Below are 26,949 nucleotides of genomic sequence, written 5' to 3'. Positions count from 1 at the left end.
CCAACAACTTGAAAGCTCATTACGATGATTCGATGTAAAGTAACATTGTTTTAAAATTGAAATTTTTAAACTACATACTTTTTAATATCATGATTGATGAGAAAACTCTGAGTTTTCACTGTGATTCAAACTGATTTTGGAAATTAAGTTCCACAAATTATGTTTAATACTGATATTTAACGTTCAGAATTGATGCCAAAAACTTGGATGATGATGCGATGTAAAGTAACATTGTTAAACTACATACTTGATAATATCATGTATGATGAGAGAACTCTGAGTTTTCACTGTGGTTCAAACTGATTTTGGAAATTAAAGTCCACAAATTATGTTACTGGTATTTAACACATAGAATTGATGCCAAAAACTTGAATGATGTGGCGATATAAAGTAACATTTTTTTTAATTGAAATTTTTAAACTACATACTTTTGGTATGGTATGGTATGGTATTTTTATTGAATCATGCATCGCAGTTACATATTACTGAATTGCACATTGATATAAGTTGCATTCCAAAAACGAGAGTACAATTTAGAACAGTATCGTTTACATAATTATAAGTACACGTATTATGTCACATGTTTATCCTAAATTTTGTATATACCAAATGTAAAACAAAAGCAAAAATACGAAGGAAAAGGGGAACATCTACCTCAAAAAATTATGAATTCAAAGTGAGGAAGAGAGAAAGAAAAGATGTAGACAAAAGAGGTTTTTAATATCATGTATGTTTACACTGTGATTCAAACTGATTTGGGAAATTAAAGTCCACAAATTATGTTACTGAATTTAAAATGTCGTTGACTTTATGTTATTTGCATAGTGTGTGTGAGTGAAGAACTTCAAATCATTGCTAAATTTAGAAATCAGGCAAAATTATGGTTTATATTCGCTATTGACAAATAATGATTACTTAACAGCTGTTAAAAAAAGAACAATATTAATCAGCGGTTTAGTTAAACCCTTAGTGAAAAGGTTAAAACCCTAGTTGAATCCACCTTTGTTTTAATCAGTATTGAGTAAAAACATGTACTTAACTTAGTATATGTTTTTTACTCAATATTGATTGAGCAACTAAGCGTTACCCAGATAACATCATACTCAATATTTGAGCAAAAAATTGCTCAAACAATTTGAGTCAAAACATGTACTCGTTAATTGAGTAAAATTTGGCTCAACTCATGAGCAGTTTCTTACTCGACATGAGTTGATTACGTTTCTACCCAGTACTGAGTAAAAAAGGGAACCGCTCAACAAAGGAGTAAATATTGAGTAAAGGTTGACTCATTCGAACTGAGTAGAGATTTAGTCTTTTATTGGGTAATATTTTTACTCAACAGATGAGTAGATTTGTTACTCAACACATGCTGAGTAAAGTTTACTCAAAAGTCGGGTGGTTCCCTTTTGACTACTCAAAAGAGTAACATTTTTACTCAAATTGAGCAGTTTTTTTTAGAGTGTACTCGGGATTTGAAGCTATTGTGCGAATTGACCAAACATTTTCAGAATACAGAGCCGACTATAAAGTTAAACAGTAAGGTCCAGACATCTTCCCCCGGCAGGTGACTTATACCACCAGAAAGCTGGAAATTTCTTTCATTTGAATATGTTATCAGCTAAGAATAAAAAATGTCGGCCAAAGATTAAAGCGTCTTGAGATTTAGGCATGTTAGTTTGGATTGCGTACTCGGGATTTCAAGCTATTGTGCGAATTGACCGAACATTTTCAGAATACAGAGCCAACTATAAAGTTAACAGTAAGGTACAGACATCTTCCCCTGGCAGGTGACATATACCAACAGAAAGCTGGAAATCTCGTCTATTTGAATATGTTATCAGCTAAGAATTACAAAAATGTCGAACAGAGATTTAGGCGCCTTGACATTTAGGCACCTCATTTTGAAAGGGATATCAGGCCATTGTCCGGCCGATATTAAAGTTAAACAGTAAGGTCAAGACATGTTCCTCCGACAAGTGACATGTACCACCAAAAAGCCGGAAGTTATTACTCATTACTCATTACATTTTCTAGCGAGAAGCACATAGGCGCCGGAAGTGGTGGAGGGGGGGGGGCAGGGGGGCAGTTGCCCCCCCAGTCAAAAAAGTGGGGGGGCAAAACGCATTTTTGCCCCCCCCCCAAAAAAAAAAACGCCCCCCCCCTCCAAAAAAAAAAAAAACAGTAAAGGAGTAAACATGGTTTGTATTTTTAATCCAAAAGAACGTAACAATAATACAAACCTGAATTAAATCACATATACAATTCCATTCAAAGAAAAAGGAAAGTTCACAGGAATTAAATTTCATAGACATTGCGCATGCGGTAGTTATCAATGGAGGTCTCTATAATAGCGATACGCGCATATCGTGGACAATATTGTGCGAGAATGGGAAAGCGTGTCCGTTTTTTTTGTTGTTATAAAGAGGGGTGAGAAGACATGAGCCCCTGGACGCTGGCGTGTGGGTGGCTGGGGGGTGATGTATTTCTTATTCGAAACAAGTGATTTAGAAATGTTGATGTTGTGACATGATTTTCTGGCATTTTTTCTCCATTTTTTTTGTAAGTCATACCTTTTTATGCGTTTGTTGGAAAATAAGAAATTCCCAAATTACAGTCAGGCGAAATACGCTTATTTAGAAGCCTTTATGTCATGGTCTGCAAAGTGGCTGGGTTCGAGCCCCCCCCCCCCCCCTCCTTTTTGAAAGAGTATGTTAAAGAGAAAAAGAAAGAAAGACGGAAAAAAAAAAAAATGACCTGCCAATGTCACAAATAAGGTATATAAAATGCTCATCTGACCGTAATTAAATGCTTAAAACCCCAGAGCTTACGGGGGCTCCGCCCCCGAACCACTCCCAAGGGACCTAAGGCGGGCCCCTGGATGCTCATCTGACCGTAATTAAATACCTAAAACCCCTGAGCTTCCGGGGCTCTGCCCCCTGGACCCAAACAAGGGCCCTAAGGCGGCCCCTGGATGCTCATCTGACCTTAATTAAATACCTAAAAACACTTAGCTTCTGGGGACTCTGCCCCCTGGACCCAACCAAGGGCCCTAAGGCGGGCCCCTGGATGCTCATCTGGCCGTTATTAAATACCTAAAACCCCTGAACTTCCGGGGGCTGTGCCCCCTGGACCACACCAAGGGCCCTAAGACGGTCCCTGGATGCTCATCTGACCGTAGTTAAATATTAAAACCTCTTAACTTCTGGGGGCTCTCCCCCTTGGAACACGTCAATTGCCTTGCACAGGGCCCCTGGATGCTCATCTAACCGTAATTAAATAGCTAAAACCCCTGAGCTTCCGGGGGCTCAGCCCCTTGATCCCCTGCCGAGGCTCATGCCCTGGACCCCACGCCAATTTACGCTCTACCTGATCGATAATACTCCACTTTTGAAAACGTTCCGCGGGACCTGCATGTAACGTGTAAGACTGGTGGTGATGCAGATTTTCCGTCTGCCCCCCCCCCCCCTTTCCAACTTTTTTTCTCATTACGTCACTGCCCCTGGAATGTGAGCCCCCTGGAATGTTTGCCCCCCCCCCCCCCCCCCCCCCCCAATCCCAAACTGCTTCCGGCGCGCCTGGAGAAGCATCTAAAGAAAATGAGCGGGAAAAAATATTTTTTCTATTTTCCTTTTACCCTTTTGAAGACACCGTAATTGGTCGCCAGATCAGATTCAAGGAGCGTAATTTCTACGCTAATGCGCTGCTACACTGTAGCTGCTGCATACAGTACGCACGTACTGCACTGTATTGCTCATTAATGCATAGAACTTTTACTTTAGAAGGATGACTGTATTCCAGGCCGAATATTCATCTTATCTACTAAGCCTGTTGTATACAACATGACGGTTTTATTTTTTTGATAGTATGAAACAGTCGGGGAACAGTCATTTTCTGACTCGGACACATATCCAAAGCTAAAATCATGGTAAGAGTAAGACCACTTGTCTAGACCTAGATCTAAAGTTAGATCTAGTAACGGTAGACCCTCTAAGAGTCTAAGTCTAACTTCTCTAACTCTAAGGCTAAGCTCATAGTAATAGAGTCTAGAATCTAGATCTACTCATTCATAGTTTACTAGACCTAGATCTAGATCTATTTTGACGTTGTGTTGTTTCTGCAAGTAAACACCGACCTCTGCCATTCATTGACTCGCCGTTTGACAAAAGGCTGTGTGCTCTCTTGAGCTGAGCTGAGCTGAGCTGATCTGATCTTGCTTGATCAGCCCATTCCTTACATGTTGACAGTTACTAGTCATGCTAGTTGGACCTATGACATAGGCCTAGATCTAGGCCTACATGTAGGTGTACATGCATTGCATTGAGACTAGACCAAAAGCTTCAGTCTTTGATATCGAGAGTTGTTCCGCTGAGCTGAGATTGCATCTGGCTCCTCTGACCGCCTCTAGTGCCCAGTATTCAGTCACGTCTTAAGGGGAAATCGCTAATAGTCTAGGTCTAGTCTAGACTAGAGTCTATTTTGAATTAGACTATTAGTAGACCGAATTTTCCGTCTCTTTCGTACGTTAGCCTCTTATTGGGGTAGGGTCGGCTCTCTCTTTAGAGACGGAAGCCGACTAGACCTAGATTCTAGACTAGTCTATACGCATTCCCTTGCTAACACCATGGCCATTTATGGCCATATTCTTATGCCCCGAAAATCCCACCAAATGTCATTTTACCTCGTGCATGTTATATTGTAAATTAGGCCTAGAAATCTAGGCTATAATAAATCAGTTCCACTTACCAACTTGACTGAAATAATCAGTTAGCCTAAATCATATGGTCCCTTTTTAGGAAATTATGGGTTAAAATCGAAATCCATGTTGAAAAAGATTTTCAACATGGATTTCGATTTTGACCCATTATTTCAGTCAAGTTGGTAAGTGGAACTGATTTATTATAGCCTAGATCCCTCTAGGCCTAATTTACAATATAACATGCAGTCTAGACTATTAGGGCCTAGACCCTACCTCTTTTATTTGGCAATCTACCCATCAAATTCAAAAGAAAAGGAATTTATTCCTCTAGAAGTCTAACAGGATTTTATATAGTCACTTAAAATATAGAAAAATGATAAGAAAAATACTTGCGAAAGAAGACGGAGCATTTTTCTGCCCAGAATTTGGTCGCGCCGAATAGAATTCGGTCACGCGCTTTGTGCGTGGTATTTCCGTTGCCAAGGAGCGAATCGAGCGAAGCGTATTTGCGCACTATTTTCACACAATTGCGCGATAAAGCACTGAATGTCACATGTCAATGCGTTGACCGAATACTGGCCAAGCGATACCGCATGGCAAGGGTATCTTATAAATACCTCTTGCACATCGGCAAGTGCATCATTTGCAAATTCGCTGTGATGGAGTGAACACGGAAGTGATTCTCTTCACACACTAAATTCATTGCGACAGCACACGTAGTTGTTTCGCAATATACTTCTACATATTGATGGCTATGCATGTTAGCGCATGTGCTAAGAGAACGTGGAAGAGTTGTGTGACACTCAAGGCCCTCGCGTACACAGATAACTTTCTTGATTGACCCGATCTAGCGCAATTTTGAAAAATCTGAATATTCCAGATTTTCAGGTCCTAGAAATCCCCCAAAACAGAATATTCTGAATTATTTGTAAGAGTTGGCAGGTATGGTATTATGTGCACTTAGCTTAGCGCAGCAGCGTAGTCTGTGTGTGGGTTGCAAAGCAGTTCGCTGTTCGCGGCACGGGGCTGTTGTTGCCAGCCCAGCTAGCTACTGTACTGGCCGGGTCTCGGCAGGATGAATAAATCAGGTTAAAAAGCATTAATGTTACAATAATAAAACGGTTTTCTAAAAAATTCTTTTTTACAACATACCAATCAAATAATTTTGAAAAGACAAAATAAATATTTTTCTCTTATTTTAGATACTGCATGCTTCTTTTAAAAGCTGAAAATTACTTGGTAATCACAACAGTTTCGATACTGATAGCTGTTGCTACGCAAGTTCGGACTAGTCACGAAAGGAATGTGCAATGCACATCATTAGCTGTTTATAGAGGCAAGTGACAGATCCTGCTAGCTGATTTCGGGACACCGGTTCCCGAACAGTGCTGTCGGCCGTCGGGACCCGTTTTTATAAAAGTCCTGACATGACTCGGACCTAAAAAGAATGTGTGCTTAAAACGTCTCCTGTAGATATTCTATTGATTGTTTGATGTTTTTTGAGTGACATTTCATGATTCCTGTAGCCGGAAGCGACCGCTAGTGGATGGCCTTGTTTGTGTTAATTGTGTATGCGTTTCTGTGTAACAACTGCGGTTTTGTCCTTCACACAGTGGCTGAGAGCCAGCGATTGACTGCTGACAGCCCTGTAGCTGGTGCAGGCAGTCGTTGTGGCAACACAACATCTTCCTTGCGGCGTCAGAATGGGCGGTCGCTGGTTGTGTTAGGCAAATGGTCGTTATACTGTAGGTGGGCTTGTTAGTACATGAATGTTCTGCGAGGGATTTATTAGTGGTCGTTATGGACAGGTTGGCGCTAAGGGAGGTTTGACTGTAGTTCATTTTTATTGCATTTAATGATTATACAATGTATTTCTTTGCTTTGTAAACAAAAGAGCACATTTAATTGGAGAATAAGTAATACTCTCTTGAAATATTGTATCATGGGTTCACTCATTCAGTTAATTTGTTATGGATGATATTACAATATAGGGCCTTCATCGTTTCATTGTATCATTTATTAATCAAAATTTTCCTTCAACATGTACATTTTGTTATTACAAATATCACACATGTGCATGTTTATGCATGTGATTCAACCAGGGCCTATTATTTGATTTTTAATTATTTTTTTCTTCTTCTTTTCTACTCACAGGGGGGCAAGGTGGGCATTGGCTGGTTAGGGTTGGGCCTTGCCCTCTTCCTGGCAACGTTTGGTCTGAGCTACCCGGTAGTGCTCATCTCATCCTTTCTAGCTTTTGCAGTTGGGTGAGTATACTACATGTATTTTGTAAGCCTGCGACGTGTACATGGATGTTTTGGTACTCGTCCGTTCGACAACTACACATGTTCTATTTCTCGTATCCGTGTGCACGCAGTGACTTATGTATGAGTTGAAGGAATATGAATCATAGACTTTACTTCATGGTTTACAAACGTACTCGAAGTAAGACGCACAAAGCTTTCTTAAAATCATTTCAACAACTTATAAACCTTGCTAGCGATGTTCACCTCAAACATTATTCATCAATCAACAGAGACCGAGACCTACTACCGCTCAGAATTGGTTGTGCATGCCCGCCTTCTAGTTGAAAAAGTACATGCCCTGTCAAATTAACTGGAGGTCACATGTTGTGCTTCATGCATGACCCCTATCACGGTTTAATACACACACTACTTGTAGTACATAGACTGTAGTAAAGCCCCAATTTCTTGGTGCATGCTTGCTCGCCGTTCGCACAGTGCAAGGCTGTGCCGCACGTGTGATCATAAGATCATTACCGTATTTGCCTGCGATAAGGCCTCAACCCCAACTTTGACATTTCGCAGAGGAAAAAAAACAAAAAAAAAACGGACCAAACAAACAAATCATCGTAATTTTCTTGTATCTAGAACACTATCGTTTCTACATAATGATACCAAATTCATCAATATTCTTATAAAATTAACAGGAAAAAACTAATGTTTACCTAAAAAATTATCGTAATTTAGCAAATCTTCATCAATTTTGAAGCTAGTACTTACTGTATCGCAGGCAGATTTGGTTTATCCGATTTACATTGTATACCCCTACCACTAAGGCTGTGCATTTATAACCGTGTACTGTGGTACTCGAGTACACTCTCAGGCTTACAGGCGAATACTTGATTACTCGGTGGCCATCTTTTTAGAATCGCCATTTTTGTTACTCCCATGATAATCCCCATTTTTTCCAAACATTTTGATACCATGTCTATCTTTTTATGACCTATAATAACGGAATGAGCGTCCCTTCCAGATAAATGACGAAAGTACGAGCTCTTGTAATAGGGCTGTTAGGGCTACATTTGTATATAGGGGTTGTTTGGTGCAGATACTTCTAAAAGCACCAAATTTGGCCCAGAGGTAGCTTATACTGTACTATTACGATTTCTGCCAGGCACCAAAAAGGGCACCATCTGGGACCACCATATTGGGCAAATCCAAAATGGCCGCCATCTGAGTTAAAGGTCAAGCGTAGTTCCAAAAGGAAAAGGGCTTGTATGATAAAAGTGAATATATTGTGGGGGTTTTGGGGGTCAGAGAATCTGATTTAATGTTCTTTCATCGATTTGAGATCTCCGCTGGGCTGTCATACTGGTTATATTGGTCAAATCCAAAATGGCCGCCATTTGAGTTACAGAAAGGAAAGGGGCTAGTTTGATAAAAGTTGATACATTTATGGGGTTTTCGGGGTCAAAGAATCTGATCAAGATGTTCTTTCATAGATAATCGATATGAGGTCTCCTTGGGGCTGCCATACTAGTTATATTGGTCAACTCCAAAATGGCCGCTAAGGCTGTGCACAACAGTGTAATGAGGTACCCGAGTACACTCCTATGTTTACAAGCGAATACTCGAGTATTCGGACGCCATGTTTTTTGTTTTTTTTTAAAAAAATTTTTGTTTTTTTTGCCACCACCATACATACCACTGGAGCAGTATCCCAGTTCTGTGGCCGAAAACGCATGCAATTTTACTTTGAGTTGCAGTTGAAGGCGCCGATTTAATAATAATAATAACAGTGAACAATGCTGTTTTAAAAACCAAGGATGGCATAATAATCTATTTTCCTCCAAGTCCAAGCAGAAATCCAGACATTTGGTCCCAGTTTCTGAGTGGTGAGTTTGACAGTGCTTGAGTTGGGAAACATTTTTACCGACGGCACCATGCCAGCGGCCGCCGCTCACCCAGGCACGGGTAAGCGAATATTCGGGTACGAGAAATCGTACCCGAGTACATGTAGTTGTCAACCGTGCGGGTACTCGAGCATTCGACTACCCTTCACAGCCTTAATGGCCACCATCTGATAGTTACAGGTCAAGTGTAGTTACGAAAGGAAATAGGCTAGTATGATAACAGTCTATAAATTTATGGGGTTTTCGGGGTCAGAGAAACTGATTATGATGTTCTTTCATCGATTTGAGATCTCCTTGGGGCTGTCAAACTGGTCATATTGGTCAATCCAAAATAGCTGCCACCTCTGAGTAAAAGGTCAAGTGTAGTTCTAAAAGGAAAAGAGTTGGTATGTTACAAGTTGATAAATTCATGGGGTTTCCGGTGTCGGATAATCTGATTATGATGTTCTTTTATCGATTTTATGTCACCAATCCTGCCCTAAGGCTACAATGAAGTCCATTTCCTGGTTGAAGAGGATGAGGGAAGATGCGCCAAATTCACACTTGAGTGGGTATAATCTTGGTCTGCGCCCATATATCGTTTCATCATTATGTTCTACTAGTCGTTGCTGTCAATGTTGTTGCTACATCCGCCCTCGCATTTGCAGAGCATCGTTTCACTGGTGACTCCGACGTGATCTAAACCCGACCAATCTGCTGAGTCGCAGACATCCTTCATCAAAACTGTTTCAATTATTGTCTCCCTTTCCTTTATTTCTTTGAACTGTCATCATGCCTACTGACGATCACACCCATTCTTTAACTTCTGAAACATCTGCTTACCCTTAACCTGTCTCCAATGTTCAACTCAATCTTCCTCCTGTCTGGCACAATGATCCTACTATTTGGCTGCCCAAGTCCAGGCACGATTCATGACCCGACTCTGAGGCATCACCCAACAGAAAACAAAGTTTGTCTACGTCGTCGCTTTTTTGCAGCCGGAATATGCCCAGGAAATTGGGACTTACTGATATCTCTTCCTCAAGAACAGCCCTACGTTAAACTGAAAGCTGAAGCGATACAGAGGAACTCCGCCTCTGAGCAAAAACACCTTCATCGGGTGCTGATTTATGAGGACTTTGAGAGATCGCAAACCCTCGCAGTTACTTCGCAAGATAAAAAAAACTGCTGGGGTGAACAATTTGGAGGAGAACATTCTGAAACAGCTATTTCTCCAGAGGCTGCCCACAAAATTATGTTCAGCTCATTTTAGCATCAACTGGGGACTCGATAGGGATTGAGAAACTCACTGATTTAGCCGATTAAATCGTTGTGACAACTTCTCCATCTTACTTTTATCCTATCTGTCTTCTTCCTCTTCTTCTTTTTCTTCTTCACACCATACTCCTTTCCTGGAAATGCAGAAAAATGAAAGCGCAAATATCACATCAGAAGCAAGACCATCAAGCGCGAAGCTCCAGTTCACAATGCCATGCTGGAGGGGATTGCAAATATCACTTTCGTTTTGTTAGCGAGCCAAGAAATGTATTCCTCCCTGCACTTTCAAATCAACTTGTTCACACCAGGGAAATGACCCAGCCAGCGATTAGCAGCGACAAGTCCCACTGGCACCAGCCAAAAAGTTCGCCTTTTCTACATTACGGATGGGAAACAGGGATTAGATTTCTTGTGGAACTGAAGTTACTTTCTTCCTCCATCCATGGACCTACTAGGTCCATGCTCCATCCAAATCTGAGAAACATGTGCACCCTTCTTCAAAATTTTCCCTGCAAGTAGTCAATCGCTCAAGTATCACTACTTAAGGAGACCGAAGCCTGACTCTCAACGTCAGCCTAGAGTTTTCTCCAAACTCAATGTCATCAGAGCGTACCACCAAATTCCAGTCGATCCAGTAGACGTACACAAAACAGCCATCACCACACCCCAAGGGTTATTTTAATTTGTGCGCATGCCTTTTGAGCTACGAAATGCCGCACATATATACTTTTTAAAGGTTTTTTGATGATCGAGGTAACCCGTAGTCTACCAGTTGTGTACGCCTACATGTACATCGACGACCTCCTCATCGGGAGTAAGACAGGACATAAGAGGAACATATTCAACACCTCCAACTAACTACTGTTTTCACGACTCTCAAAATACGGTGAAGTCATTAACCCACTCAAAATGTGAATTTGGCGCGTCTTCTTTCATCTTCTTCAACCAGGAAATGGACTTCATTGTAGCCTTAGGACAGGATGGTGACATAAAATCGATAAAAGAACATCATAATCAGATTCTCAGACCCCGAAAACCCCCATATATTTAAACTTTTATCATACTAGCCCTTTTCCTTTTAGAACTACGCTTGACCTTTTGCTCTGAGGTGGCAGCCATTTTGGATTTGACCAATATAACTAGCATGACAGCAGAGATGCCAACCGTTATGGTTTCGCCGTATTTGTTACAGTTTTTATGCTCTTGTTACAGCGTTACGGTAAACAATCAAAGGTTACGGGGAAACGATAAATAAAAGTACATTATAGCGAATGCTGCCTTTATCACATAGCCTCCGTACACAACGCTGCATGTCGCACGCAATTACTCATAAGTTCACAGAATTTGACTACACTGGATAGGCACTTTCGCGCACATGGTCCGTCCGCCGCCATCTTGTTTAATTCCGAAACAACACAGCCGTCATTACTGTTTTGATACTAGTATACTACGTGTGGTCGTGCATTTTGGGAAGCATGGTGGTGGATGATCGTGCGCGCGGCGCCCGCAATACCCATTCAAAGTATAGTAGCGAAGACTTCGGTAATTCAGCGGGCGCATTGCAAGTGTGGTATACGGTGTGTTGTTGTTCATGAACGCTGGGCCTAGCGGCCTGGGCTGGTGTGTCTGTGGTACTGCTGACTGTACTTGTGCGTGTGTAGGATACGAGTTCTGCCATTCGACTGTGGATTTGAATTTGCCGTTCAACGCTTGAACGAGGTGTTTTCTTCCTGAATATTATCATGGATTCATCCAAAAGAGCGGGTACCCAAGGAGGAGATCCTTTGACTGCAAACAGATTAAAAAAAACGTTTTTATGCACATCTTTATTTTGGACTTAAAAACGGTAGGTTCGAAATGCAGTAAGAGTGATTGGGTGTTTGTGTACGTTTTCCGCCAAATTTTGCTGCGGTGTCTTGCGTTACGGAAAGACCCCCATTTGTTACAGACAAATGTGGTAAATGTTACTGACAGCCATCCGATAGGGTTGGCATCTCTGTGACAGCCCCAAGGAGACCCCAAGGAGACCTCAAATTGGTAAAAGAACATGAATATCAGATTCTCTGACCCCGGAAACCCTATAAATATATAAACTGTTATCATTCTAGCCTATTTCCTTTCGTAACTACACTTGACTTGTAACTATCAGATGGCAGCCATTTTGGATTTGACCAGTATAATCAGTATGGCAGCCCCAAGGAGACCTCAAATCGATGAAAGAACATCTTAATCAGATTCTTTGACCTCGAAAACCCCATAAATGTATCAACTTTTATCAAACTACCGTAGCCTATTTCCTTTCATAACTACACTTGACCTGTAACTCAAATGGCGGCCATTTTGGATTTGACCAATATGGCCAGTATGAAAGCCCCAAGGAGACCTCAAATCGATGAAATAACGTTATATCCAAATTCTCTGACCCCCAAACCCCATAAATATATAATTTTTATGCCTCCGCCACCGAAGGTGGTGCCGGAGGCATCATGTTTTCGGGTTGTCCGTCCGTACGTCCGTCCGTAGGTCCCGTTCGACCGTTATCACAATATCTCAAGAACCATTTAAGATTTAAACTTAAGACTCGGGAATAGTATTTATCACCATAGGAAGACGATCTGATTAGATTTTGGAGTACGTAGGTCAAAGGTCACAGGTCACAGAGGTCAACTTATGAAATTCCTTGTATTGAGTTTGTTAGCGCGATATCTCAAGAACCATTCGAGATTTAAACTTCAAACTTAAGGATAGTATGTATCACCATAGGAAGACGATCTGATTAGATTTTGGAGCACATATGTCAAAGGTCAAGGGTCACAGAGGTCAACTTATGAAATTCCATACATTGAGATTGTTATCATGATATCTCAAGAACCACTGGAGATTTAAACTTCAAACTTAGTGATAGTGTGTATCACTATAGGAAAACAATCTGATTACATTTTGGGTCACGAGGTCAAAGGTCAAAGGTCACAGGGCTCATTATGTATGCAAAAACAGCTTGTGATCGCGTTATCTGAAGAACCGATTGATGGATTCCTGCCAAACTTTGGTCATGTATGTATCTTGCAAAGCCAATGAGCTGATTAGATTTTGGGGTCACGAGGTCAAAGGTCACAGCGCACATTGTGTATGCAAAAACAGCTCGTGATCGCCTTATCTCAAGAACCGATTGATGGATTCCTGCCAAACTTAGGTCATGTATGTTACTTGCAGAGCTGATGAACTGATTAGATTTTGGGGTCATGAGGTAAAGGTCAAGGTCATGCGGCTCATTATGTATGCAAAAATAGCTTGTGATCGTATTATCATTAGAACAGATTGATGGATTCCTGCCAAACTTAGATCATTTATGTATCTTGCAGAGCCAATGAATGGTTCATAAGATCAAAGGTCATGGGCTCATTATGTATGCAAAAATAGCTTGTGGACGCATTCTCATTAGAACTGACAGATGGATTACTATTTAACTCAGGAAATCTTGCAGAGCCAATGAACTGAGTAGATTTTAGGGTCATGAGGTCAAAGATCAAAGGGTCATATATGTATATGAGAAATTGCTTGTAATCACGATATTCTGAGAACATGTTAATGGATTACAATTGAACTTGAATTTGAAAAATTTCTTCCGTTTCGGTTTGTAAAATTGCTCTATGACGGAGGCATCATTTTCGACTGCGCGCAGTCGAATTCCATCTAGTTTTTATCATACTAGCCCTTTTCCTTTTGGAACTACATGTACGCTTGACCTTTAACTTAGATGGCGGCCATTTTGGATTTACACAATATGGCCGTCCTGGAGGGCCCCCTTCTCGGCGCCCAGCAGAAATTGCAATAGTATGGTATACTCGTAAGCTACCTCTGGGCCAAATTTGGTGCTTTTAGAAGAATTTGCACCAAAATATCCCTACTAACAGCCCCCACTACATGTATATTGAATTCTTGGATTCCCATAATTTAAGACCCACTCTGCTCCTGTATTCAGTGGGTTATTGTGTGCAGCTTATTCCGAAATTTATCGTATATCTACATGTAGGAAGGAAAATTTAATTACGATCACCAATTTGTCTTAACTTTTTTTTCTTCTTCCTGCAATGACAGGGCCTTATGGGTTGTGTACAGCGGACCTGGGGCCTCGGATTCGGTGACCATCTTGGATTTAATCACCTCAGCGACCCAGCTACGGGAAGAGAGTATTGGAGGGAGACAGGTACTAATAAATAATAAACGAGCATTAAAAGACCATCCAAATACATGTACCCATCTCTGTAAAAAAAAAAAAAAAATTCAGTAAGTAAAAATAAATGAATTTAGAATATAAATAAAAATACTTGGGAGATTATTGTGGCAAAGTCTATTAAAAACCATATTAAATTAAAGATTAACAATACGGAGGAAACTTGTTATGAAGAACTCTGACATTGCGAGATACCTGATAATTATAACAAGCTCATTTTGCTTGTCTCAGCTCTTTTTATTCTTTGGGGTTTTTAACCTAATATAACAGGTAATTTCCATGCTCCCATTGTCCTCATTATGATGAGTTTTGTTTGCATTAATTTGTTTTATTTTTTGTATAAACCAGATTGTTGAAAAGATGCAAGTTGAGCCAAGGTCGTATAAAATTGACAAGAGACTAACTGGAGCTAGTATCATAGATGATCAACTCCAAGAGGTACAGTTTTTTTCTCTCATCCATCCATTCTTGTATCAAATTATTTTTGTTGTTGTAATTCATTAATTTGACAGTGCATGTACATGTATCTCCTACATTGTTATGCCTCCACCCACCAAAGGTAGTGCTGGAGGCATTATTTAAAAATTTGTCCTGTGCCCATTGAATTGATGAAACAATTTTCCTATATATATATATATATATATATATATATATTTTCAAGAGTCGTAGTTTGAGTTTTAATTCTTTGTTTCATTAGTAAATTTATGTGAGTACAAAATATCTTTCATAATTGTACATTTGTACATTGCACATGTATGAACAAACTTAAAAGGAAGTTTTTTTTTGCAATTTTTGTCTTAATTTGTTGTCATTTTAAACAATTAAATAACTCAATGATCACAGTTTAAGAAAAAGACATATTATCTCGAAATGAAGTTTCCCCCAGTAATATTTTGATTAACTCTTTGAGTATACACTTAGTGATTAAACATAATGCATATGACCCCCGAGTTTGAATAGATTAGTAATAAGTTTATCAAATCCTACATGCCCATTTTATAGGTATTAATAAAATAACACTTCCTTTCTGTGTATTGTATTACTGACTCTATGTGGCAATGTACGTCCTTGGTATCAGAAGCTGAGCAATGATGAGCAGTTCACACATGAAATGAAATATAACTATTAGTCCCTGCATGCTCATACATTACGTTCATTGGCAAATGTGAACACATCCAATATCTATTTATCATGCTATCCTAGGTTGTGTTGCTCACACTGCGTGACTATGTGCACCCCTGGTATCATAAACTAAGCAACGATGAGCAGTTCACACATGAAATACGACAGGTCATCCAGAATGCCATCATATCCGTTGCCACAAAGTAAGTCTGAAAGCTATCAGAAAACATATGCTTCTTTCTTCTTCCTTTGTTACTGGTAAAGAACCTGAAACAGATTTAAATTGTGTATAATTATGACTTTGCTTCATTTTGTCATTCAGATGTTCATTTCTTTACTAAACAACAACAGCGGCAACATTAACTATTTAAAAATCTATACAGTGCATCCCCCCAAAAAACTATACACTTTTGAAATGGCTGCCAAATAAAAAAATATATGATTCTGGGAGATTTTTTTGATATGTATGGAAAGCTCATAAACTCAACTTTCATGTGACACCAAAAAGTCTGAAAATAATTCATGCTTGGGTGAGCACTGCTCACTTTTGTAAAGGGTATGAAAATTAGGTTGCGCAGGAATTAGCCTTCCAATTTGTGAGAGGTAAATCCTTTGGAGCTTACAAAATTGAGGGTGATATGATACATTCATGATTTGCTGAGTTAATTTCATGGTTTATTAAACCAAACTGTTATGCATGAGTGAACAGGAATTGCATTTTTTTATTGTAACATTGTAACTTTCCCTGGTAGACTCAGTGGCGTGTTCATGGGAGTCAGGATGGAGTGATGGTACATGTTGCAATTTCCATGTAATTAGGTGGTCTGTCGATGACAGATCACCTATTGATTTCGTTAGAATTTTCTTTCTTTATTCTTTATTCTTTATTCTTTATTCTTTATTTATTTTTATTTATTCTGTACACTTTTTTTGTGTATACGTTTACTCGAACTCGACCTGGTCAATTTCCTTCAAATTTCTGCTAGTCATCAGGCCCTATGATATGAAGTTCCCGAAACCTTTTTCAAGTTCATGGGGTCATGGTGACGTCATCCAGGCGCCATTTTGTAAAAATCAGGTCATTATCATATCTCGATAACGAGTTATCAAAAATCAACCATATTTGGTATACATCAACTTCAGGTCAAAGGTCAACGAAAAATGTCAAAAAATTTTGAGCGCGCACCTCGACGCGCACGTACGCGCGCATTAAAATTTAAAAATGGTCAAATTCGTTCCAAATTAATTTTGCATACGTTTCAGGCCATTTTAAGCATTTTCAAAATTTGCGCGCGCGTAATTATGCGCGCGCGTTTCCGCGCGTATCCGCGCGTCCTGGCATTTTGCAACATAGAATCGCCAATTTTTTTCTGTTATCATATTTATTACATTTTTCCAAGCATTTTGATACCTTGTTTACCTGTTTCCGACCAGTAATACCGCAATTAGCGGCTGTCAAAGTTGAACGCACGCGCCGACCTGCGCTATCTGTATCCACAATACATGGGCAAAAACATGCCTATACAAAATTCATTTTAACTCTTCAGAATTGATAGATAACCCCCAATTTCTTTCATATTTAAATAGATTATGAGTTGGAGGTATGATTTCATGTCTCATTTGACCCTCAATTAACTCATGACGTCATCATAATGGCCTCCGAACTCAAAATTTCAATTTGCATATTATGACGTCAGCAGATTTTTGGAAAATTGATTGTATCTCTGTAAAAATTAATCAATTTTGTTTCAAATTTTGATATGTTCTACCTGAGAATATTCTCTACAAATACAGTCACCACGAATTTTCATTTTGACAATGGTATCATGGCGTATTTTTGCGATTAAAGGAGGCATGTCAATTTTTTACATTTTGCGTGTATTCTCTATGGGACATGACTTTTTCTCAAAACTGGATTCTACATTCTCGTCTTTTGCGAGCAATATCTCCGTCGTTGTATCTTTGTTTACGCTGAGCTTTGAGTATGTTGTAGCTGAGACAATAAGCTATCACAAATGTGCCCTTTATTTTGAGATCAGATGCCGGGATCATGCTCATATTTCACTTACAAAGTGGGATTTGAGAATTCAGTTTTCAGTTTACGTGTAATCTCTATTGGAAATGTTTTGGTATATCGGTAACGCACTTGACTTCCGACCTCGAGGTCCCTGGTTCGAGTCCGGGCGTTTCCAACAATTTTTTTTCTTCACTTTTTTTTCTTTTTGACCTTTCACTGTACCATCTCCTTTGAATATTAAAACACGTACAATCGCAAATAATGTAATAAACAACCATATTTACTTTAATATTACCCTATTATCACTTGATCCATTACTTTTGGCGTGTAATCCTTATGGGAGATGACTTTTTCTCAAATCTGGATTCTACATTCTTGTCTTTTGCGAGCAATATCGCCGTTATTTCGGCTTGATTTTTGTTGATTTTGGAGTATGTTGTAGCTGAGACTATATACTATCTAAATGTTCTCTCATTTTTTTCAGTCTGATGTCATCGTGGTCTGTTGATGATAATCATCAACATCATCATGATCATCATCATCATCATCGTCATCCCCATTACTATCAAGATCATCATCATCATGATCATCATGATGATCATCATTGTTTACATGTCTATATAACTTCTCCCTTTCTCAATATAGTAAATATTATAATCTATCATAAGACTTGAAGACAGACCACCTTAATCGTCCTCGTGACGATTTAAATTCTAGTTCTTTATTCTTTCTTTATTTATTTTTATTTATTCCGTACACTTTTTTTGTGTATACGTTTACTCGAACTCGACCTGGTCAATTTCCTTCAAATTTCTGCTAGTCATCAGGCCCTATGATATGAAGTTCCCGAAACCTTTTTCAAGTTCATGGGGTCATCGTGACGTCATCCAGGCGCCATTTTGTAAAAATCAGGTCATTATCATATCTCGATAACGAGTTATCAAAAATCAACCATATTTGGTATACATCAACTTCAGGTCAAAGGTCAACGAAAAATGTCAAAAAATTCTGAGCGCGCACCTCGACGCGCACGTACGCGCGCATTAAAATTTAAAAATGGTCAAATTCGTTCCATATTAATTTTGCATACGTTTCAGGCCATTTTAAGCATTTTCAAAATTTGCGCGCGCGTAATTATGCGCGCGCGTTTCCGCGCGTATCCGCGCGTCCTGGCATTTTGCAACATAGAATCGCCAAATTTTTTCTGTGATCATATTTATTACATTTTTCCAAGCATTTTGATACCTTGTTTACCTGTTTCCGACCAGTAATACCGCAATTAGCGGCTGTCAAAGTTGAACGCACGCGCCGACCTGCGCTATCTGTATCCACAATACATGGGCAAAAACATGCCTATACAAAATTCATTTTAACTCTTCAGAATTGATAGATAACCCCCAATTTCTTTCATATTTAAATAGATTATGAGTTGGAGGTATGATTTCATGTCTCATTTGACCCTCAATTAACTCATGACGTCATCATAATGGCCTCCGAACTCAAAATTTCAATTTGCATATTATGACGTCAGCAGATTTTTGGAAAATTGATTGTATCTCTGTAAATATTAATCAATTTTGTTTCAAATTTTGATATGTTCTACCTGAGAATATTCTCTACAAATACAGTCACCACGAATTTTCATTTTGACAATGGTATCATGGCGTATTTTTGCGATTAAAGGAGGCATGTCAATTTTTTACATTTTGCGTGTATTCTCTATGGGACATGACTTTTTCTCAAAACTGGATTCTACATTCTCGTCTTTTGCGAGCAATATCTCCGTCGTTGTATCTTTGTTTACGCTGAGCTTTGAGTATGTTGTAGCTGAGACAATAAGCTATCACAAATGTGCCCTTTATTTTTAGATCAGATGCCGGGATCATGCTCATATTTCACTTAAAAAGTGGGATTTGAGAATTCAGTTTTCAGTTTACGTGTAATCTCTATTGGAAATGTTTTGGTATATCGGTAACGCACTTGACTTCCGACCTCGAGGTCCCTGGTTCGAGTCCGGGCGTTTCCAACAATTTTTTTTCTTCACTTTTTTTTCTTTTTGACCTTTCACTGTACCATCTCCTTTGAATATTAAAACACGTACAATCGCAAATAATGTAATAAACAACCATATTTACTTTAATATTACCCTATTATCACTTGATCCATTACTTTTGGCGTGTAATCCTTATGGGAGATGACTTTTTCTCAAATCTGGATTCTACATTCTTGTCTTTTGCGAGCAATATCGCCGTTATTTCGGCTTGATTTTTGTTGATTTTGGAGTATGTTGTAGCTGAGACTATATACTATCTAAATGTTCTCTCATTTTTTTCAGTCTGATGTCATCGTGGTCTGTTGATGATAATCATCAACATCATCATGATCATCATCATCATCATCGTCATCCCCATTACTATCAAGATCATCATCATCATAATCATCATGATGATCATCATTGTTTACATGTCTATATAACTTCTCCCTTTCTCAATATAGTAAATATTATAATCTATCATAAGACTTGAAGACAGACCACCTTAATCGTCCTCGTGACGATTTAAATTCTAGTTCTTTATTCTTTCTTTATTTATTTTTATTTCTTCCGTACACTTTTTTTGTGTATACGTTTACTCGAAATCGACTTGGTCAAATTCCTTCAAATTTCTGATAGTCATTAGGCCCTATAATATCAAGTTCCCGAAACCTTTTTCAAGTTCATGGGGTCATCGTGACGTCATCCAGGCGCCATTTTGTAAAAATCAAGTCATTATCATATCTCGATAACGAGTCTTCAAAAATAAACCATATTTGGTATACATCAACTTCAGGTCAAAGTTCAACTAAAAATGTCAACAAAATTTGCGCGCGCACCTCGACGCGCACGTACGCGCGCATTAAAATTTTAAAATGCTCAAATTCGTTCCAAATTTTTTTTGCACACGTTTCAGGCAATTGTAAGCATTTTCAAGATTTTGCGCGAGAGCACTTTTTTGCGCGCGTTTCCGCGCGTAAGTGCGCGTACTGACATTTTACAACATGGAAACGCCAAATTTTCTCTATCATATCAACCACATTTTTCCAAGCATTTTGATACCTTGTTCACCTTTTTCTGACCAGTGATAACGCAATGAGCGTCCGTCAAAGTTTACAGCACACGCGGATCTGCATTATCCCTATCCACATTACATGTGCAAAAACAAGCCTATACAAAATTCATTTTAACTCTTCAGAATGGATAGATACCCCCAATTTTTTTCATATTTAGATAGATCATGAGTCGGAGATATGATTTCATGTCTCATTTGACCCTCAATTAACTCATGACGTCATCATAATGGCCTCCGAACTTAAAATTTCAATTTGCATATTATGACGTTAGCAGATTTTTGGAAAATTGATTGTATCTCTGTAAATGTTGATCAATTTTCTTTCAAATTTTGATATGTTTTAGCTGAGAATATTTTCTACGAATGTATTTCACACGATATTTCATTTGAACAATGGCATCATGGCGTATTTTTGCGATTAAAGGAGGCATGTCAATTTTTCACATTTTGCGTGTATTCTCTATGGGACATGACTTTTTCTCAAAACTGGTTTCTACATTCTTGTCTTTCGCGAGCAATATCTCCGTCGTTTTATCTTCGTTTACGCTGAGCTTTGAGTATGTTGTAGCTGAGTCAATATGCTATCGTAAGTGTGCCCTTTAATTTTCGATCAGATGCCGGGATCATGCTCATATTTCACTTACAAAGTGGGATTTGATAATTCCATTTTCCGTTTACGTGTAATCTCTATGGGAAATATTTTGGTACATCGGTAACGCACTTGACTTCCGACCTCGAAGTCCCTGGTTCGAGTCCGGGCGTCTCCAACAATTTTTTTCTTCACTTTTTTTTTCTTTTTGACCTTTCACTGTACCTTTTCCTTTGCTTATTAAAACACGTAGAATCACAAATAATGTTATAAACAACCATGTTTACTTTATTATTCCCCTATTATCACTTGATCCATTACTTTTTGAGTGTAGTCCCTATGGGAGATGACTTTTTCTCAAATCTGGATTCTACATTCCTGTCTTTTGCGAGCAATATCGCCGTTATTTCCGTTTGGTTTTTGTTGATTTTGGAGTATGTTGTAGCTGAGACTATATGCTATCTAAATGTTCCCTCATTTTTTTCAATCAGATGTCATCATGGTCTGTTGATGATCATCATCAACATCATCATGATGATCATCATCATCATCAACATCGTCATCACCATTACTATCAGGATCATCATCATCATGATCATCATGATGATCATCATTGTTTACATGTCTATATAACTTCTCCCTTTCTCAATATAGTAAGTATTATAATCTATCATAAGACTTGAAGACAGACCACCTTAATCGTCCTCGTGACGATTTAAATTCTAGTTTTTTATTTATTTTTATTTATATTTTTAATATTTTTTTTTACATCTGTGACTTTGAATAAAAACCTTCACCCCACATTTAAGTTATTGTAAGATTAGTTGAACATCTCATTGATTTACTTAATAACCATATGGGGATTGTGTAAATTGATTTTATTCAAATACGGTTTGTTGAAAAAAGAAATGTCACAGATGTTGGCTACTTATTCTTCAGGTTACCCATTTCTTGTGCGAAACTCAAGTGCTAAAACGACTGGTTGGTTGGTTGATAGATTGAGTGATTGACTGAGTCATTGATTAATTATGATTGATTTATTGAATGGTTAAATTGATTGAAATACTGAATGGTGATTGAATGCTTGATTGATTAATTGATTGACCAATTGACTGATACATTGTTGATTAAGTGATTGATAGCTGAATGTTAATTGTCTAATGAATTGTTAAGATATGCACAAGCAAACCCAGGCAGAAAGAGAGACAGAGAGAGAGAAAGAGAGAGGGGAGGGCATACATGTCCTCTTGACCCTTATCCCATCTACCCAACAAAGTCCTACCCTACATTTCACCTCCCCTGCACCATGGCCTGACTCCCATGAACAAACCACTGAGTCTACCATGGACAGTTACATTGCTATACGGTGATAACAAATGCAATTCCTGTTCACTCATGCATACAATGTTATTCCCATAAACCACACATTTCACTCAGCAAACCCACACTCATCACAATTGATCATAAATTGGTCATATCATCCTCAATTTTGTAAGCTCCAAAGGATTTACCTCTCACAAATTGGAAGGCTAATTCCTGCGCAACCTAATTTTCATACCCTTTACAAAAGTGAGCAGTGCTCAGTAAAGTAATGGATCAAGTGATAATAGGGTAATAATAAAGTAAATATACATGTAGTTGTTTATTACATTATTTGCGATTCTACATGTTTTAATATTCAATGGAGATGGTAGAGTGAAAGGTCAAAAAGAAAAAAAAAGTGAAGAAAAAAAATTGTTGGAGACGCCCGGACTCGAACCAGGGACCTCGAGGTCGGAAGTCAAGTGCGTTACCGATATACCAAAACATTTCCCATAGAGATTACACGTAAACGGAAAATGGAATTTTCAAATCCCACTTTGTAAGTGAAATATGAGCATGATCCCGGCATCTGATCGAAAAATAAAGGGCACACTTGTGATAGCTTATTGTCTCAGCTACAACATACTCAAAGCTCAGCGTAAACAAAGATAAAACGACGGAGATATGGCTCGCGAAAGACGAGAATGTAGAATCCAGTTTTGAGAAAAAGTCATGTCCCTTAGAGAATACACGCAAAATGTGAAAAATTGACATGCCTCCTTTAATCGCAAAAATACGCCATGATACCATTGTCAAAATGAAATATCGTGGTGACTGCATTTGTAGAGAATATTCGCAGGTAGAATATATCAAAATTTGAAAGAAAATTGATCAATATTTACAGAGATACAATCAATTTTCCAAAAATCTGCTGACGTCATAATATGCAAATTGAAATTTTGAGTTCGGAGGCCATTATGATGACGTCATGAGTTAATTGAGGGTCAAATGACACATGAAATCATATCTCCAACTCATGCCTTTTCTAATCATGATATAAAAGTTGGGGGTCAATTGACTATCTGAAGAGCTATTTCAATTTTTAAAATTTCATGTTTTTGATCAAATTTGCATTATATTTCCCATAGCAGCACGCGCGGATTTTGAACTTTTGACGCGCGCTCACGGCTTTATGAAAGGTCAAGAGTGACTGAAAAAAATGTAAATTGTCATTTACGGTAAGAGGAATCTAAATCATGTAAAAAATTTGAATTTGATCTTTTCCGCGCGTTGTGAGCGTACTCTCGTTTAATAGTTAAGTGATTTTGAGCATTTTAAAATTTTGACGCGCGCGTACGTGCGCGTCATGACCTTTATGTAACCTTTGATGACATGACTTGTTGACCCTTGACCTGAAGTATATGTGATATGAATATGAATGACCTTTGCTTATGCATCATGAAGATATGATGGATAATGGGATTTCACAAAATGGTGCTTGGATGACGTCACAATGACCTGATGACCTTGAAAATGTTCCCGTCACGTCTCATGACAATGACCTATGACTGTGCCAAAATTGAATGAAATTGACGAAACCGAATATCCTAGGCACAAAAAAGTGTAGGAAATAAATAAAAATAAAGAATAATAATAAATAATAAAGAAAATTCTGACGAAAACAATAGGTGATCTGTCATTGACAGACTACCTCATAATTGAGCATCCCATTTGGCTTTTCATATACAAGTCGTTCGTAAAGTCATGCGGAACTTTACGAACAGCTTTATGAAACACCCCCCAGACTTGATTAACTATGTGATATTTGACAGCATAAGTTTCTGAAAATTTGTCAAATGTCAATATGTAATTAACCACATTTTACAAATTTACAGATACAGAAAATGTCATTTTAGGTCTCCCAAAAATCAAAATATTGCTCTATAGAAGTCACGCCAGGTGTATTCTACTGACATAAAAGCAAGAGGTCAAAATAACAATGGGAGGGAGGGAGGGAGGGAGGGAGGGAGGGAGGGAGGGAGGGAGGGAGGGAGGGAGGGGGAGGATGAGGTAAAGATGTTATACCACAGAAAAGACCAGATGAGAGGGGGAGAGAGGGGAAGACAGAATGAAACATACATGTGCACCTGTATCATAGAAAGATCTTGTGTGTGAATGTACAGCATCTAGAGTGAAGGAGGGGAGGAAACCTTGTCACTATTCAGTGTTCATGTACAGCATAGAGTGAAGGAGGGGAGGAAACCTTGTCACTATTCAGCGTTCATGTACAGCATAGAGTGAAGGAGGGAAGGAAACCTTGTCACTATTCAGTGTTCATATACAGCATCTAGAGTGAAGGAGGGGAGGAAACCTTGTCACTATTCAGCGTTCATGTACAGCATCTAGAGTGAAGGAGGGGAGGAAACCTTGTCACTATTCAGTGTTCATGTACAGCATAGAGTGAAGGAGGGGAGGAAACCTTGTCACTATTCAGCGTTCATGTACAGCATAGAGTGAAGGAGGGGAGGAAACCTTGTCACTATTCAGCGTTCATGTACAGCATAGAGTGAAGGAGGGAAGGAAACCTTGTCACTATTCAGCGTTCATGTACAGCATAGAGTGAAGGAGGGGAGGAAACCTTGTCACTATTCAGCGTTCATGTACAGCATAGAGTGAAGGAGGGAAGGAAACCTTGTCACTATTCAGTGTTCATATACAGCATCTAGAGTGAAGGAGGGGAGGAAACCTTGTCACTATTCAGCATTCATGTACAGCATAGAGTGAAGGAGGGGAGGAAACCTTGTCACTATTCAGTGTTCATATACAGCATCTAGAGTGAAGGAGGGAAGGAAACCTTGTCACTATTCAGTGTTCATATACAGCATAGAGTGAAGGAGGGGAGGAAACCTTGTCACTATTCAGTGTTCATATACAGCATAGAGTGAAGGAGGGGAGGAAACCTTGTCACTATTCAGCGTTCATGTACAGCATAGAGTGAAGGAGGGGAGGAAACCTTGTCACTATTCAGCATTCATGTACAGCATAGAGTGAAGGAGGGGAGGAAACCTTGTCACTATTCAGTGTTCATATACAGCATCTAGAGTGAAGGAGGGGAGGAAACCTTGTCACTATTCAGCGTTCATATACAGCATAGAGTGAAGGAGGGGAGGAAACCTTGTCACTATTCAGTGTTCATGTACAGCATCTAGAGTGAAGGAGGGGAGGAAACCTTGTCACTATTCAGCGTTCATGTACAGCATAGAGTGAAGGAGGGGAGGAAACCTTGTCACTATTCAGTGTTCATGTAAAGCATAGAGTGAAGGAGGGGAGGAAACCTTGTCACTATTCAGTGTTCATGTACAGCATCTAGAGTGAAGGAGGGGAGGAAACCTTGTCACTATTCAGCGTTCATTTACAGCATACAATACCGCCCAGAAGTTATTGGGCATGCGGGATCGTGTTTCACGATAGGAGGTTAGCGTGATTGTAGGCGGGTTTTATCGTGTTTTTATCGTGAGAAACATCGTGATTTGTATTCATCTCTATCATGATTTTTTTCCTCAACTTGATCAACTCGCTAAATCCCCGATGCATATCGTGATATTTCCTTTAATACCCTTTTCACATCTACCAAATATTGCTTAACCCCGGGAAATAGGTGGGGCTAAGGGGCTCTTAGCCCCACCAATTCCTTCCTTAGCCCCACCAATTACCCGGGGTAATTTTAGCCGGCTTTCTGTTCACATTACGTTTTGCCAAAGTGGGCTAACCCCACAAATAGTACGGGACTATCTGGCCCTGCAAAATAGCAGGGTTAGCCGGGCAATTGCGGGGTTAGCCGGGCAATTGTGGTGCTAAGCTGCGTAGTGTGAATCCGAACCGGGCTAAGGAGAAGCGGGGCTAAGCAACAGCCAATCACAGACAGCGTGGTCGTGTGGTCGTGAATTTGCATTTATCGCGCGCTATGCATGCAGTTCACGTTACGCATGCATGCTCTCTGTATTGACGTTTAGTCTTTTACGAGGCAGAGGTCATTATGAAAAAATCTTTATTATAAAATTGATTTTAAAAAATAGTGAAAGAACATGTAGCTCATAATTTTTTATTGCATTTATCATTATCAGTCATATTTACGTAGGTAAATTTATCAAGTGAATTGGATGAAAAATGGGTAATTGATTTGTATCGGTAAAATAATAAAGGGAAAACGCTTTGCGCAAGGCTGGATAACACAACACGAGCGAGCTAAAATTATTACGTACCGTACTGTATATTGTTGGTCTTTTTACCACAAGCAAAGAGTTCGTTGACCGATATTGATTATAGTTCAATTGAATTTATATTTATATTGAATTTAGCGCGCGGGTTTTTCCCCTTCATTTAGTCGAAAGGCGCATGCGCGGTAGCAAAAGCATTAATATTCATGAGCTATCGAATAGTCCGGGGCTAAGGCGAACGTAGTGTGAATC

General features: G+C 39.1%; 1 protein-coding gene across 3 annotated transcripts in view; it reads left to right on the top strand.

The window, feature by feature from the left end:
- The first annotated feature begins 3,667 nt into the window (after positions 1-3,667).
- Positions 3,668-26,949, top strand: part of LOC587593 (sorting nexin-13) — a 69,187-nt gene continuing 45,905 nt past the window's right edge. The window contains exons 1-5 of one of the 3 annotated variants that reach the window (XM_011684702.2): positions 3,668-3,925; positions 6,851-6,963; positions 14,208-14,316; positions 14,692-14,781; positions 15,547-15,668. In XM_011684702.2, the coding sequence (XP_011683004.1) occupies positions 3,923-3,925; positions 6,851-6,963; positions 14,208-14,316; positions 14,692-14,781; positions 15,547-15,668 (437 nt within the window). In that variant the 5' untranslated portion in view covers positions 3,668-3,922. Of the gene's footprint in view, positions 3,926-6,043; positions 6,964-14,207; positions 14,317-14,691; positions 14,782-15,546; positions 15,669-26,949 lie in introns of those variants that run through there. The other 2 variants (XM_030992362.1, XM_011684705.2) reach the window with 2 other exon arrangements.

The sequence above is a fragment of the Strongylocentrotus purpuratus genome, unplaced genomic scaffold (genome assembly GCF_000002235.5).
Source record: "Strongylocentrotus purpuratus isolate Spur 01 unplaced genomic scaffold, Spur_5.0 spur5_contig_846, whole genome shotgun sequence".
In the NCBI taxonomy this organism is placed as follows: Eukaryota; Metazoa; Echinodermata; class Echinoidea; order Camarodonta; family Strongylocentrotidae; genus Strongylocentrotus; species Strongylocentrotus purpuratus.
The sequence above is the reverse complement of the archived record's forward strand: the minus strand, read 5'-3'. Positions and strand labels throughout refer to the sequence as shown.